At 41.0% G+C, this 16,518-nt stretch overlaps 1 protein-coding gene across 1 annotated transcript in view; it reads right to left on the minus strand.

Annotated features, from left to right (window-relative positions):
• fras1 (Fraser extracellular matrix complex subunit 1) overlaps positions 1-16,518 on the minus strand; it is a 399,990-nt gene that overhangs the window by 214,157 nt on the left and 169,315 nt on the right. Inside the window, exons 12-13 of the mRNA XM_050050884.1 lie at positions 10,088-10,231; positions 4,565-4,711 (exon numbers count right to left, since the gene is read on the minus strand). Coding sequence (XP_049906841.1) covers positions 4,565-4,711; positions 10,088-10,231 — 291 coding nt within the window. The remainder of the gene's footprint in view (positions 1-4,564; positions 4,712-10,087; positions 10,232-16,518) is intronic.

Below are 16,518 nucleotides of genomic sequence, written 5' to 3' on the forward strand. Positions count from 1 at the left end.
GTGTATCCTATTTAAGGCCGTCCAAGGAGCTTGTGCACTGGGGAGGTCTGAAATTTCAATCCTCCTGACAATATTCATTAAGGTGTGAAATTGAGCTACAGAACTGGACTGTAATCACATTGTGGTTACTCTCTGCTCCCTAACCCACTCCCATCCCTCTCTCTCTTTCTATTTCTACCCATCATCCCCAGGAGTCACAGCAGGTCTTTCCCACTCGATGGAGGCACTTGGCTAAACCGTTCAGAGTATATTAGCAGGCCCACAGGGGTTTAGCTCACTGAGCCACGGGTTTTATTTATTGGTCCAGGCTTCAGAGCACTGGGAGACCTTTGAGATAGATTGGCTGAGTAATAGTCAATGTAGCTGGCCCTTGTTGTGTATCTTTCCTGCATTAGCACAGCACACAGTCAGTGGGATTGAGACCTCATCATGAAACGGTATATAATATTCATAGCTATGTTTTTATTCATGTAGCTATAATCCCTTAAAACTTAAAATCACTGTGTTATTGCTACCTTAGAATGAGCCATTCATACCTACATAGGGAGCATGTCCTCATCCACAGATCCTGCCATGCTGCACTTCCATGTTTCTACAGTAGGCTTGAGCAGAGGGGTATTCAGTTGGTTGCATAGATGTCACTAAAGCCCAGTTCAGACCAAAGATTTGCGACAAGACGAGTTGAAACATGCAACTTCTTGCAATACTCCATTCTGCAATGTTCAAAAAATCTGCTGGTTCACACCAAGTCAACTACATGACACAGTGTATCATCTCTAGTCAACAACTCTCTGTGCTTCTGATCTGTAACGTTGACAGGAAGTGACCACCATGAGACGGTGTATCATCTCTAGTCAACAACAGTACTTCGGTTCTGATTTGCAGCTTTTCAGACTTATCTTGTGGCTGAATATAATTTGTAGCTTCTTAAAATCTGAATGAGGATAGTGATAGTGAGATACTGGCTAGAGTTGCATTTGTACCAGCATCAGATGGACTGTATTTATAATCAATACGTCACAATAATATAAATAACCAGCACCAATTCATCAATGAGAATGAGTGTGTGGGCGGGGCATAAGCACATACAGCGAGCAGCAGTAGTGACCAAGGATGGAATAGAGGGCTCGGCAGGGACGGAGCACCTGCTGCAGCAAGCGAATACACCGACTTGACCAGTGGACTTCACTACAAGCTGACTGGCTATAAAAACAGGTGACATGCTTTATGTCCTAAAACCAGCCGCCAGCTGAGTTGCAGGTGAGTTGAGCTCAGACGGTCAGTTCACACCGCTGCAACTTTCCTCTGCAACGTTCTTAAACGGCTTCGTTTCGTCTTGTCACAAATCTTTGGTCTGAACTGGGCTTAAGTCTCTTTAAGACTGCAGACTTTTGATAGTTTATAAAACAAGAATGCATTTGTACGCTGTAGTGTTTAAATTGTGTCTGTGGTTGCGGTCGAATAGTCAAATGTCACAAGGTCAAGAAAAGATGTGAAGGAGAATTCATGCAGACTAAGGAAAAGACACCTGACACAATGACCATCTAAAAAGAAATAATATTGTGTCATCTGATCCAGACATAAGCTATTATCTCCTACTGATCCTCAAACAAATCTATTACTCTCTGACATGTGCCTCCATTATGTGGTGTGGTGATGGTAGATTAGACATACTCAGCCAGTATGTGGTAGCAGGTTTGACAGTGTGAGCCAAATACTGCTACACTACTCTATTCTGTCTCTTAGACACTTTCATGTAAGAGACAGGAGATTCATTAAGAGGCTTCTCAGTGCAGGACACTCAGGGAAGTCCTCCCTACATGCAGTTTAATGACCAACACTTGCTCCTGCATTGACAAAAGTGCAATCCCAGCTTCCCACTCGTAAATACAGCCCATCTTTTCTTTGGAGCAGAGTCAGAGGTGTTGCTACAGAGAACAGAGCCCAGTTTGCAGCAGTGGTGGCTGAATGTTTTGCTCCTGTGTCATCCCTGCACCCCCTGAGTTTTAACCTTCACTTGCTTTTCAGCATTTTTAAAATGTGCTGGTTGTGCTTCAAACAAAGCTTGAAATTAACTGCTGTCACAGGGACCCAAGACACCCTAAATAAATAAGAGGTGGATTTGACAATACAGCCTTTGTTTTTTAAAAGGGAATTATTTCCTGGCAGAGACTTTCTGTTTTTGTCTTGTGGGTGTGGAGTGATTGACAGGAGGCAGAGAGTGCAGCTTAATGCAGCAGTGATGATATTAAAACACACTCAGCTTTAGTCGAGTGAAATACCAATGAAACAGAAAACTTAAGCCAAAAGACAAATTAAGACTCTGGGATTTACAAGTCCATTTAATTTTCAATTCCAAATCAGTTTTCAAGTGCTAATTGGTTTGCATAATGTTCTTGGGAGAGACTTTGTGTGCAGACACCAAGGGGGGTAAGAGGAAGGATAGGGACACATGTTGGCAGAAATATTGAAGAAAAGAAAAGACTTATTCGTGACAAAATTTTGCAGCACTCCCTGTACCCACTTTAAAAGACAGCAAAACTTAACTTTTCCAAACAATTCTGCAGCAGAGACAGAGCTAACATACAGCTTTCAAGCAGCATGCAATAAAAAGGACTTCCTCGGATTTATGGCAAAGCTACAAAACTGACGCAATAATACTTTGACCCCAGAGAGAGCGCTCTCCAACGTCATGTCATAAAATATTCAGTCCCAATATCCACTCAAAGTTATCCTGCATCAATCCACTGGAATCAAGTCACACAGAGTTTATCTGAAGCACCCAGTGACACACCAACTGTGGAGCCCCACTGTTAAACTGCTTGTTTGCTGAACTGTGGATGCACTTTCTTCCCCGCTGCCAAGAGTCTGATCTGAAGCCAGTCGACTGAGAGATATTAAGGCTCTGATTTTGATTTCAGAATTTGACTCTCGGCTAATTTTTTTTTGCAAAGTGTGGGATTAGACAACAGAAGTAGAGCGAATAAAACAAAACAAACAACAGTAGGAAAGATTTTTTTTTTAAAAAAAGGAGAGAGGAGGTTAAACTGCAGAAACAAACTCATCCATCTGTCTTCACACACATCAGCCAGTTTGCACTCAAACTGGTGCCACGATGGAGGTATCTGTCTGACTGACTCAATGTAACATAGCAACCCCTTCAATTTCCACAAGGATATCCAGCATGATCATATCTTGATGCATATGTTTAAATACCTTAGATTATATAGAATCATTATAGATACATTTTGTAAAAGGTACAAACCCATTGTTCATCCATTCATCATTCATTGACTCTCCATAACAGCTTATCCTGTTCGGGGTCATGGGGGGGCTATCACAGGGCTGACACATAGAGACAGACAACCATTCACACTCACATTCACACCTACGGACAATTTAGAGTCACCAATTAACCTGCATGTCTTTGGACTGTGGGAGGAAGCTGGAGCACCTGGAGGAAACCCACGCTGACATGCACACAGATTGCTCCCTGTGCCACCACAAAGCATTGTTTTTCTTTAAAAATAGTTTACACAATATGACATAAGCCCACGTGGAAAAATAAGTTGAAAAGCGAAAAAGTAAAAGGTGATATATCAATGAACAAAAAGTGACAAACAGTACTATCAGCATTATGTGGCTTCTAATAATATCATTGAACATATGTCAAATTAAATGTTCATTATGGAAAATATATTTCCTTTATATAAGTTGTAACATCTATCTAATACCCTTACAAGCGCCTGAATAGAGCATACTTAGATTTCTGAGTCTCCAAATTAAGATTAACTGTGATAAATGAAGCAGAGTCATCTGAATTAACCTAATCGTATTCATCTTAACCCAAATTAAGTAAATCTCAGAGAGCAGGGATGGGAAACCTGCGGCTCCAGAGCCACATGCAGCTGTTACATTATTCAACCGTAAAAATGTGTAGCCTATAAACTGATTTAAAAAAATGTTTTAACTTTTCGTTAACTAAAATTTGCATCATATATCTTTGGCCTGGCACCTTTTCCTCTAAAAACATCACCAGCGACGGCTACAGTAGTCTTGAGTCTTCCTCACAAAGCTAGCTGTGGATTCCAAATCCAAAAAGGGAAAAGTCTCAGGGGAAAACAGAGAATTCAATAGTGTGTGAACAAATTTGTTAGCTTTCATAGATGACGCTGCAAAGTTAAAATAGCAAATAATCAAAAATAGCCCACTGCAGAGTAGTCACCTTGTGCTAAAACATATTAATCAATGCTCATTTAGACCTATTACTGATGCTGATAGGCTAAATTCGATTTAAAAGGCTGTGTTACCTTTATTATGAGGCTCAACAAGTTTTTGATAGTAAAGGTTGCCAAGCCCTGTCCAAGAGAAATAAAAGCATTTAAACATTCAGCGAGGCTTCCTCACTACTAAAACTTTTCCCGGGAGTTCATCTTTCCCAGTGTTACCCTCCCCAATTTGTGCACCTTGTTAGTGTCTGAATCTGAGCCAAAACACACCACTCTGACCTCCACAATGGCATCCAGAGGGCGCATAAAGTCACCTGACATCCTGTGATACTCACTGCGACAGTGTGTGTTGTCGTGCCGGTAGGAACCAGGAGGACAGAAAGCCAGGCACTCGCCGCTATCAGCGCTGAGCAGGGGCAGCTGGGAGCCACAGGACTGGCAGTCCCACCTGCTGGAACAGGTGGCACAGGATGACTGGCAGGCTGCGGAGGGAGGAGGAGAGGGGGGGAGAAAAAGAGTCTGACTGTCAGTCACTTCAGAAATTAATTTTCTCTTCCTATCTGAGCTTCCTTCATGGTTACAGGACTGCCTGTCATAGCTTTGCCCCCTCGTCGTGGAAGACGAAGTTGCCTGAGAAACTAGATGTGCATTTCATTAAAGGTGAACCCCGAAATCTAACATTCAAACCTGTGGGTGGTTTTAACTCTCTAGCTGCTCTGACTGGGATGTGTTGCACACATTCAAGCAAATATATGAAAAAAAAGGGGATAAAAAAAATGTCAATCAGCTACATCATTTCCATGCAAGAGAGTGTAACAACATCAGGAGTAAAACAGCTGCAAATCTACCTTCTGCAGCTTCTACTGCTGTAAATACAACTAGAGGAAACAGGAGATTCTGCATGTCGTCGAAATCACCATCACTGCTAGCTCTGAGATTTGCACATTAGAGTTTTGCAATTTAAAACGGCATTATATCTGTCTGCAAACCATATGTGTCCCAAACTGCTGTTGGCAACAAAACAAGAGCAAATGAAGTTTCATTGATTTAATTGTTTCACCAGCCAAAAAAACAGAGTTGTCTGAAACCTGCAACATTTATGAAAAACATCTGAGACTAAAGACATCACTGCAGCAAAGAAACTAAAAGATTAAAAAACAGGAATATGGCCTTTAAGATGAATGACTGTATACTGCACAGAGGAAAAAGGAATGCATTGTTTCATTTAAATATTCAGATTAAACACACCCTATAGGCTCTTAAAGATTGTTCACTTTGGCAGCCAGACACTGTTTGGTGCAATGTAATCTACTTACAGACATCTCCACAAACAGAATAATGAAACCGGTGCATACGGAACGGGAGAGAAAACACACTGAGGAGACTTCAAATGTTCTTTAATGAGAAATCTCAAGATTACAGAATAAAAAGCAACTAAATCCCCTTTAAACCTCCCACACACCCACTCACACAGAGATAGCAGGGGGGAAAGGAGAGGAAGAAGAGATGTGACAGCAGAGGAAAGAAAGATCAGAATCGCCATCAGGATGAAGATGATGATGGTGATGGAGATTTGAAGGACAAAAGCAGATCTGAAAAAGAGATTGTCAAAGTGACGGACGGAGGCGAAAGGAGAAAAAGATGTAAATGTCAAGAAAGGTGAAAAGAAGTCTGAGGGGAAAGGAGGAGAAGGAAGAGGGATGACAAGAGAGACGATCTTATCAACAGGAGTTCAGATGGGCAGCTTTAGTTTCTGTCACCCACATGCACAAAATCAAAAAGTGTAGGAATTAGACTGTGCGGGACTGACAGAGGGAGACTGAGCATGCTGTGCACTACTGGTGGCCAGATTGGTTCAAACAAGGATCATCCTCACACACCACTGATGGCTCTGCGTCCAGCGCAAAAGAAAATCAGTACTTTCTATGAGAAGCAGAATTCCAATTAATGTTGTGAAATAATTCACCAAACTTTTTATTACTCCTGTATGGTTTTATATAAATTAAATTAGGGTTTCACAAAAGTTTCTTCATTCCAATTTATAATCTGCCCTCTACAATCTTCAATCTTCATAAGCTTTGTCAGTTTTAGAAGTAATTAACTAACAGTACATTTTGTTAAATGGCAGAAAATGCCATTAAAGCAATGCAGATTTTCGCTAAATCATCCAATATCAACATCCAAATTGTCAAGTTCTATAAGTAGGTGTACATCGTGTTCTGAACGCTATCAAGCACCCTGATTTACTGAGGAACACTGGAGAGTACAAGACTTTAAAAAGTTCCACTTGTTTTTTTCATAACTGTTCATCTCTTGTGATCGCTGCAGCTGCTACTCAGGAAGTTAAGTGTTGACCTGTGTTATAGCTGTGATGTTATTACCATTGTGTCAGGTTATTTTATGAAGAGCAACTGGTACAAGTCTGTTTTGGTTATTCTTCCAACAGCACTACACCATGAATCACATCATTCATTTCTGCTTCAAAGTTCAAAATAAAACCAAATCTGTGTAATATGCAAAAGAGGTTAAATGACCATTTGTAATCAGTTTTATAATTTTAATGATAATAATAATAATAATGATAATAAATTTTATTTACGGAGAGATAGAGCTGGGAGTCATCCGCATAGCAATGAAACTGTATACTGTGTTTTTGAAAAATATGGCCAAGGGGGAGGAGATAGATAATGAAGAGGAGGGGACCAAGGACAGAGCCCTGGGGAACACCGGAGGAGAGGGGAGATGGCTGGCTTAACTGAATGAACTGAGTGCGGCCAGTGAGATATGATTCAAACCAGTTGAGGGGTGTGTTCGATATTCCAATGGATGTCAGTCTGTCAAGGAGAATGGAGTGAGAGATGGTGTCGATGGCTGCACTCAATGGATAAAAGTTTGGAGTCAGCTGCAATAAGGAGGTCATTGGTGATTTTGATAAGGGCTGTTTCTGTGCTGTGGTGAGGACGGAAGCCAGACTGGAACTGTTCGTAGACTGGAAATAGGGTGGAGGTTACTGAAGATGTTGGGATCTGAACCGGATTTCTCGAGAACTGGAATTACAGCAGCAGATTTGAGGGAGGATGGAACACAACCAGAGGGTCTATTTCAAAGTCCAGATGTCAGTTTAAAAACATAAAAAGCCGGAGAGCAGCGGCAGCTACATGTGCCAGCGTCCACTCAGACCGGAGGTTCACCCTTTATTTATATTTTTAATGCATTCTTGAATATATTAATCACATAGCTGTGTCATATTATTTGTAAAGTAACATGGAGTGCGTTCACATGGACATAAATAACCCGTTTATGATCATGTTTTTGGAGTTTCCCATTTATGTGTTTGAGCATGAAAACACCATATTCCATTTTCAGAAACTGGGATAAGCCCTTATTCTGTTTAACGCGAATATGCTAGCTGAGTAGGCTACTTCAAAAGAAACAAGGATACTCTTGCATGTATACATCTCTTCCCAGCTGTGCCACCAACTACCTGCACAGGCGTGGCTTCAGCAAAGGGACATAACATTAATAGAAACAATGGCGTAGAAATGAATTTTGGTCTTTCGGTGATTTAGGAGGCTTCAAATTTTCATCCACTGCTCTCCTGTCCTACGTGGTGGTGGTGATGTGACAAGCTGGCACCAGTGTGGAGGACAGTAATATAAGAATAGCGTAACAGCTTTTAGGTATAATGTTATCTCAGTGCAGCCTGGTTGCACTCTGAAGTTGTTGAAAACTGGCTCTTAGTCAATGACTTCCGGTATCAGACAGTGAAGAAAAAAGCCATTGTGTCATGTCGGCATAATATGTGGCCAGTCGCCATTTTCATCAGCAGGACACACGGCAGGACAACAACGAAAGCTAAGGCAGCAGAAGTCTGAGCAGGGTAGTGGATGGGTCCAACAACCACCGATTTTCACCCTGGAGGCCGGTGTTCAGCCATGTGCTATAGTTGCCAAAACCAAACCCCATGTGTTTGTTGGTTAAACATAATCATGTGCAGACACATGTGTTAAGGTGTCCCCCCCTTGCTGCCAGCTCCCAGATCTCCCTGCCTGTCCACCAGACAAAATCCACCTTTTGCATCACCCAACAGATTTTTGCTCACAGCACAAGCTGGGAGTTCCTGTCGCTGCCGGCATAGGGGACACCTTAGCACACATTCCCCGTACTGTGGTTACACAGACCAAGTTGAAAATGGGCAACGTATCCCTTTAAGTTGTTAAGGGATAACACTGGTAAATGTATAATGTAGGGTTTAATATTTCCCGTCATTGCCTTTTTGTTTTTGTGAACATTACAGGCACCTGCGCAAATAGACCGCAGTAACCAGTAGGGTAAGTAGTATTTTTCATTTATACAGGGAATATAAAATAATCTTTAGATATGATTACAGCTGCAATAAGCCTCATAAACAGGTGATTCATGGTCATGTTAACACACTCACTGAGTGTTTACATTGTTGGTGTTTGACTATCTCCCTCATATTGTATTTAATTTAAGTTTGAGTTATATGTTTGGTAACTTCTGTGTTCAGTTGTGCTGCTGCTTCTATCTCTTGCTGTTGAAGATATTTTTGTTCTCAGCGAGGCACTTCCCAGGTTGAACAGACTTAGTATAACACCGGCTACATCGACATACAATCCCAACATTCAGGACCTGAGCACCACTCTTTGTATTTCTAAAGCACAAGTGTGGAAATGCTGTTAAAGATTCAGCCGCTAGCATTAGCAGCTAGGCTTCAGAGTTAATACCTTTATCTGTGCCTGATAGCTTTACGGCGACCGGGCGTTTGGTGTTTACAGCTTCATGAATAGCTGTGGGCAGTAAATGTCTGGCTCACCAGGAGAACAGGTCAATGGGATGCTAGGAATTCAATGCAGTAAAATGCTAAGAAGATTACGCCTGTCACGGGTCAGTGCTCGGTCAAGGTGCTACAGTTGGTTTCCAGTCAGGCAAACGTGACTGTGAACAAGCTCCAACACAAACATGAATAAAGGATGAAGAGGAAAATTCAACAGAGTCAGCCCCACACACTTACACACAGACACAGTTGCATTACTAAATTTTAATGCTTTGACTCTCAATATTTCCTGCTGAATGTGGAGCCAAAGGTTCTGCCTCCAATCAGTGGCTGACAAATTAAAGGTTCGCTTCAATCTAGTTCTTCTTAATAATGTTCAATAAATAATTCTGTGCAGAGATAGATGCTGCTTAAAGTCAGAACCTGGATTTAATACATACCTGAAACTTTCTTTTCCATAAAAATGCAAACTTTTCTTACTTTACAGTCATCAGAAAGTACAGGAACTAGTGTCCTGTGTCCCAGAGGGGCAATTTGGCTTGCAGGTAGCAGTCAACAAAAGTTAATTTTAGGTACAATAATTCTGGAATCATACATCTACAATATAGAGAAACATAAACTCATAGACACAAATACACAGGTTAGTGCCACAGTGTGAGAATCCCTGCATTAATGCTTTGTAACATCATGGCGATGTATTTGCAAAGCACATTTATCCGCAATGTAAAAAGTGAGATCATGTGTTGGGATGAAAAAAATTTGGAGGTCAGTGCTACAGCTTGAGTCTCGGATGACCTCATCCCTTATTACCCATAAGTCCCAGACTCTACGTGTCAGGCATGTGTCCAGACATTTTTATTCTGCCTTAGAAAGAGAAAACAATGGTTGAATTCTGTTTACTATCATTATCGTTATGACTATTATTTCCTTTTAAATGTGATGCCATATGTTCTATCTTGTTGCGGGGTTCGTATATGTTTGTGCAACTTATTAGATGTTTAAAATCAATAAACATATTTGCAAAAAATGAAATCATTGTAAGAAAAACGATCGATCCTACCTGCACATACTCGTCCTTCTGCGTAGTAGCCAGCTGGACAGATGGACAGACAGCGGCCAAGATGGAGAAAGGCCTTTGGGTCCCTGCAGCTCTCACATTGGTCGGGAGTCCCTGAGCATGACAGGCAGTCTGCATGGCACTGGACTGGAAAACACACATTTCATTTGTTAAATTTTGAGATGCGTAAAAATAAGTACAACATGTTTGCATCCAAGGCAAAAATCGGAATATTGAATAGTAGGGCTGCCCGCTGAAAGTCAGAGATTCGAATCAGCAGTCAAAGACCCCTCAGCTGACTGAGATAGCTCCAAGTCAAGCAATCGTCTCCTTTTTTTGTGCTGTGCAGCGTACTTCTGAGGACATTTTGGTTCTTGAATTTTGCTGCAGAGTGAGCACTCTTGACTTTCACACTACTCTTTGGTACAGTCAGCTGCAGACGTGATGCAGCGGCACAGAGGAGGAGAAACTTTACACCGTAAGGCTCAGATATAACATTATCTTCTCTCCTCTGCTTGGAAGTGGTGAATTTACAGCTGACAGACACGTAATACGACACAGTCTCTGGCTTTTATTTGCTATGTAGTGCCGGCAAAAAATTTTGTTGCACATTTCAGATCTGTCGTTTGCCACGTAATCTTGTTTATTATATTACATGAATGCCGTTGTCACACTGAGCGTCCTGCTGGGCCTCGTTCAAACTTTATAACTTTATATGGAAAAAACAAGTCGTAGAATATTTGTATAAAGTTGGGTACAGCCCTAGAAAAAAGATAAAATATGCATAACTACAACACACACACACACACACACACACACACACATTCAATTTCATGCTAATTTTATTCTATACATCTGGACAGACACTGTTGATGGCACTTGAAGACTTGAAGTTTCACTCTCTCTTACTCAATGACACACACTTTCTGACATTTAATTTTATGTAAATTCCGTCAATCAGATTTGGCTCTGCACTGAAACTCAGTTAGCAGAGGCAGACGGATTTAATTTTGCAATACCACACACACACACACACACACACACACACACACACACACACACACACACACAGTAAATTAAATTTTTTAACAAATTCCATCCACTACATTAGGCTCTACAGTCAGACTGTGTCAGCGGTGTTAGAGAAGTTTCACTGTGAAAAATGTGCCCTGTGGGGAGTTTCTGAGTACATCCACTACTGTCTGCCAACAACTCCACTGGTGCATTTTGTGATGAGGTGTCTAAGTGCTTCCCCTACCCACACTGGTTCCCAGTTGGTCCGACATTTTACCAACAACTTGTGAGCACAGGCTCGTTTCTTTAATATATCGACCAACTGCACTTTAAAGTCATTATGCACTGAGTAAGCCGGTGTGTAAACATTTTCTTCATTACCTAAATCATAGATTACTGCAACTGGAAAGCACCTTAATGCTGCTTATATGCTCGCCTGCTGGGAACAGCTGCTATTGACAGTAACTATTATTTCACTCACTGTTATTATGACAGTTATTTCTGTAACTCCACTTACAACAAACTGTGTCAGTCTCAACCATGCTTGTTTATTTTTTCTGTTGCTATCCTTTAGTTCTACAGGAAGACAATGTCCCCATTCTTAACCCTGCTCCAGAGCTCTGATTGTGTGCCACAAATGTGAGCAAATTAAGAAACAAAGTATATTTAGAAACAAAGGCACAAACATCAATCACATTCTGACGTTTTGAAAAGTCTCCTGACAATGTAACAAGAAAAAACTACAATTATTGCACTATAGCAAACCAGTCTGAGTCCTGCTGTGTCCAGAAATACTCTGATGACACAGCTATTGCGGTATGTATCAGGGACGGGCAGGAAGCAGAGCACAGGGAGCTGGTGAGAGCCTTCAGTTGCTGGAGTGAGAAGAACTGCCTTCTTTTAAACACTTCCAAGATGAAAGAGATGGTCGTGGGCCTGCCCAGGTCTAAGCCCTCCACCCTCGGCCAGTCAACATACAAGGGGAGGACACTGAGGTGGTGCAAACACACAAATACCTGGGTGTGTACTTGGACAATACACTGGACTGGTATCTATCTATCTATCTATGGCCAAAACATGTTTTATGAGGTCACACTGACCTTGACCTTTGACCTTAAACCACCAAAATCTAATTAGTTTATTGTGAGTCAAAGTTGTTAGTCTCCAGGTGAAATTGTGTCAAATTTGAAGAAATTCCCTTGAGGTGTTCCTGAGATATCATATTTATAAGAATGAGATGGATGCAAGGTCATGGTGACATTGACCTTTGAACATGAAAATCTAATCAGTTCACCATTGAGTCCACGTGAAGGTTTCTGCCAAACTTGGAGAAACTCCTTCAAGGTGTTCTACAGATATCGTGTTCACAAAAATGAGATGGATGCAAGGTCACAGTGACATTGACCTTTGAACACAAAAATGTAATCAGTACATCCTTGAGTCCAAGAGGACGTCTGTGTCAAATCTAAAGAAATTCTCTCAAGGTGTTCTTAATACATCGTATGCACAAGAATGAGACAAACAAGGTAACAGTGACCTTGACCTTTGACCTCTGGATATGAAAATCTGATAAGTTCATTGTTAAGTTCAATTGAATGTTTATACCAAATTTAAAGAAATTCCTTCAAAGCGTTCTTGAGATATATCATGTTCACAAGAATAAGACAAATGAGGTCACAGTGACCTAGATCTTTGAATTGTGACCACTAAAACGTAAACACTTCACCCCCGAGTCCGACTGGATGTTTGTGCCAAATTTGAAGAAATTTTCTTCAAGGTGTTCTTGATATATCATCTTTACAAGAATGAGACAAACAAGGTCACAGTGACCTTGACCTTTGAATTATGACAACCAAAACACAATAACTTCATCCCTAAGTCCAAGTGGATGTTTGTGCTAAATTTGAAGAAATTCTCTCAAGGTGTACTTGATATATCGTGTCCAAAAGAACGACACAAACAAGGTCACGGTGACCTTGAACTTTGAATTATGACAAGCAAAACAAAATTACTTCATCCCTAAGTCCAAGTGGATGTTTGTGCTAAATTTGAAGAAATTCTCTTCAAGTTGTTCTTGATATATCGTCTTTACAAGAATGAGACAAACAAGGTCACAGGATATATCGTCTTTACAAGAATGAGACAAACAAGGTCACAGTGACCTTGACCTTTGAATTATGACCACCAAAACACAATAACTTCATCTCGAAGTCCAAGTGGATGTTAGTGCTAAATTTGAAGAAATTCTCTCACAGCGTTTTTGATATATCTTGTCCAAAAGAATGAGACCAAACAAGGTCACGGTAAACTTGACCTCTGAATTATGATGACCAAAATGTCATAACTTTATCCTTGAGTCAAAGTGGACGTTTGTGCTAAATTTAAAGAAATTCTCTTCAAGTTGTTCTTGATATATCGTCTTTACAAGAATGAGACAAACAAGGTCACAGTGACCTTGACCTTTGAATTATGACCACCAAAACACAATAACTTCATCTCGAAGTCCAAGTGGGTGTTTGTGCTAAATTTGAAGAAATTCTCTCACAGCGTTTTTGATATATCTTGTCCAAAAGAATGAGACCAAACAAGGTCACGGTAAACTTGACCTCTGAATTATGATGACCAAAATGTCATAACTTTATCCTTGAGTCAAAGTGGACGTTTGTGCTAAATTTGAGGCAATTCCCTCAGGGCATTCTTGAGACATTGCGTGCACGAGAATGGGACAGACAGACAGATGGACAACCCAAAACCATAATACCACCGGCCACGGCTATCACCAGCGTGGAGGCATAAAAATGCCCACAAAAGCTCACTGTTACAGCACAGTTACTGCAAACTGCACTTCGCAATAACTACTGCGTTGACATACATTCATTAAGAAGTAACCTACAAGCAGTGCAGTACTCAGATATTTTTCTTAAGTAAAAGTAACAGTACTACATAGCACAAAAAAACTCCTTTTTACAAGCACTGTTAAAGAAAGTCCTGAATTCAAAATCTTACTTAGTCAAAAGTCAAAAGTCGAGTCAAATGAAACACATAAACATGAACACTGTGGGTAAACATCTCATAGTGTTGGGATTCTTTTGAATTGCATTAACTTTTCCATGACTTTCCATAACTAAGTCCGAGCACTTGTGACCTAAAAACATTATTCCTTCTGGGTATGTTAAAGTTGTTTTTATATTTTCCAACTAAGGAGAGTTGTGAGGGCGTAAACAGTCTGTTCTCCTCCAGCTGACTGCGGGGAACAGCAGCTAAAATCCATCCTTAAATACAATTAATGTATGAAACAAGTTGGGAGGAAAAACATCACAATCCTGCACGCTGACCCACTCGCCAAAGTCTCCGATATCCTCTGGGGTCTTTTGGAAATTAACTGGCTTTTCAAAATCTGAAATACATCTCACAAATTAAAAATGTCATTTTGGAAACTCCCACAACTCCCTCACAAAAACCCTGTCAGCATCTGGTGTGACAGAATCGGGGTTTGACAGCAATAACACTGTCATATCTGGATGGCGGAACAAGCAAATGCATGCAGCCTCTTGTCAAACAATATGTGTGGCTGCTTGCACATGATTGCAGTGTGATTGCTCCATTCATTATGTGAATGCACAGAGTAAATACAGTGCTCGCTGCTTGGAAAAATGTGACAGAGGGATCTGATTAATGAGGAGAAGGGGAAGGAAAAATAGAACAGAACAAAAAAGGAGGAGACTTACAGGTGAAAAGACTAGAGAGACTGTGAGGGGGAAAAGGTGGTAAAATAAACAGAAGTGGAAGAGAACATGAGAAAGATGGAGGTGAGACTTTAACCTTAATGGCCAATAAGACTGTCAGTAAGCCAGAACATACTGTTCTAAGTATCTCCATCTCTCTTTTTCCCCACTCCACCACCTCTCGTTATTCTCTTTCTCTGTCTTCTTTCTCCTTTACAGCTTCATTTTCTCCCTCTTATCCATTTTCTTTTTATCTGCCACTCATTCTCACTTCTTGACCCTACTTTTCATCCTGCCATCTTCATCCTGCCATCTTCTCTCTGACTTAGAAAAACTGGACCTGTGTGCAAAAATAAGAGAGTGTGGGGGGGAGGAAGTAGAGTGGAAAAGTTGGGAGATTGAGATACTTTAGCGCTATATGTTCCGGCCCACTGACGGGCTTATTGGCTAATACATATATTAGTCAAGTGTTTATCTCTCCATTCAGCTGTGGCCAATGTGTCAGCTAGCGGAAATGCACCAATCTCCTGTATATATTCTGGGATCCACTGTGGAGGTCTCTCATCTGTCCCGAGCTCTCTCTGCAAACAATTCATTCCTGAATGTTAAACAGTGGAAACAAATGAGTGCATCTGAATGCAAAACTCCACCTGAATAGCTACAAGACCATTTCATGTTTGCTTTGACAGCTGAGGAGTGAACCAGAATTGGATTTTCCCTCTTGAGGATAGAGACACATTTACAGCACAAGTTCAGCAATCACACGCTTTGCTACAAGCCGTTGTTTACAGACGACTGCCTTGACGCACGCACACTGTACTTTAATTTCCTCACAAGCATAGTGAGCCAGAATCCCTGAAGCACAAAATTAAAAACTACAGCTGTGATTAACAGCAGCGTTGTATGAAAACAACTGATCCAGAGGTGTGGATCCAGGCGCGATTAACTGCACAGCTCCACCTGATTATGACAAACACCTGATGAGAAATTTTTCTCTGTGGGAAAACTGCAGATGTGTTAATACTTGGCATCCTGCATCATTAGAAAAGGATAAGGGAGAAAAAAAGCACCTGCCAATTTGACTGTTAGCACCAGCTTGACCTCCAACTGAGACTGGCTACCTGCCACAGTCGCTCAGAGACCAAGCCAACTTACCAACCACTGCCAACATTTACCAATTCAAGGTAATTTCACACCCTGATTCCCACTAAAAAGGCACTGCACCATTCAGTAATTCACCCATGCAGGCTGCTGCCAAATGTTCAATCATGAAACTCTTTATTTGAGACAATAAAGCCTCAAAGAGGAACAAAATCATTCAATTCCTCCAAACTTTGTTGATTAAAATTGATGAAATAATGGTGAGGAGATTAAGAGACTTAACTATGTGCTCCACTCTAAACAGTGTGTGTTGGATCTGGTTACAGATGCACGCATTGTAGGATGTTTTGGCCCGAATTATGCTCATAGTTGAAAGTAGAAAATACACTCACCCTCCACTTTATTAGGTACACCTGTTCAACTGTTCCTTAACGCAAAAAGCTAATCAGTTAATACCCTGGCAGCAACTCAATGCATTTAGTCATGTAGACATGGTGAAGACGAGCTGCTGAAGTTCAAACGGAGCATCCGAATGATGAAGAAAGGTGATTGAAGTGACTTTGAACGTGGCATGGTTGTTGGTGCCAGACGGGC

This window comes from Epinephelus moara, chromosome 8, assembly GCF_006386435.1.
Source record: "Epinephelus moara isolate mb chromosome 8, YSFRI_EMoa_1.0, whole genome shotgun sequence".
In the NCBI taxonomy this organism is placed as follows: Eukaryota; Metazoa; Chordata; class Actinopteri; order Perciformes; family Serranidae; genus Epinephelus; species Epinephelus moara.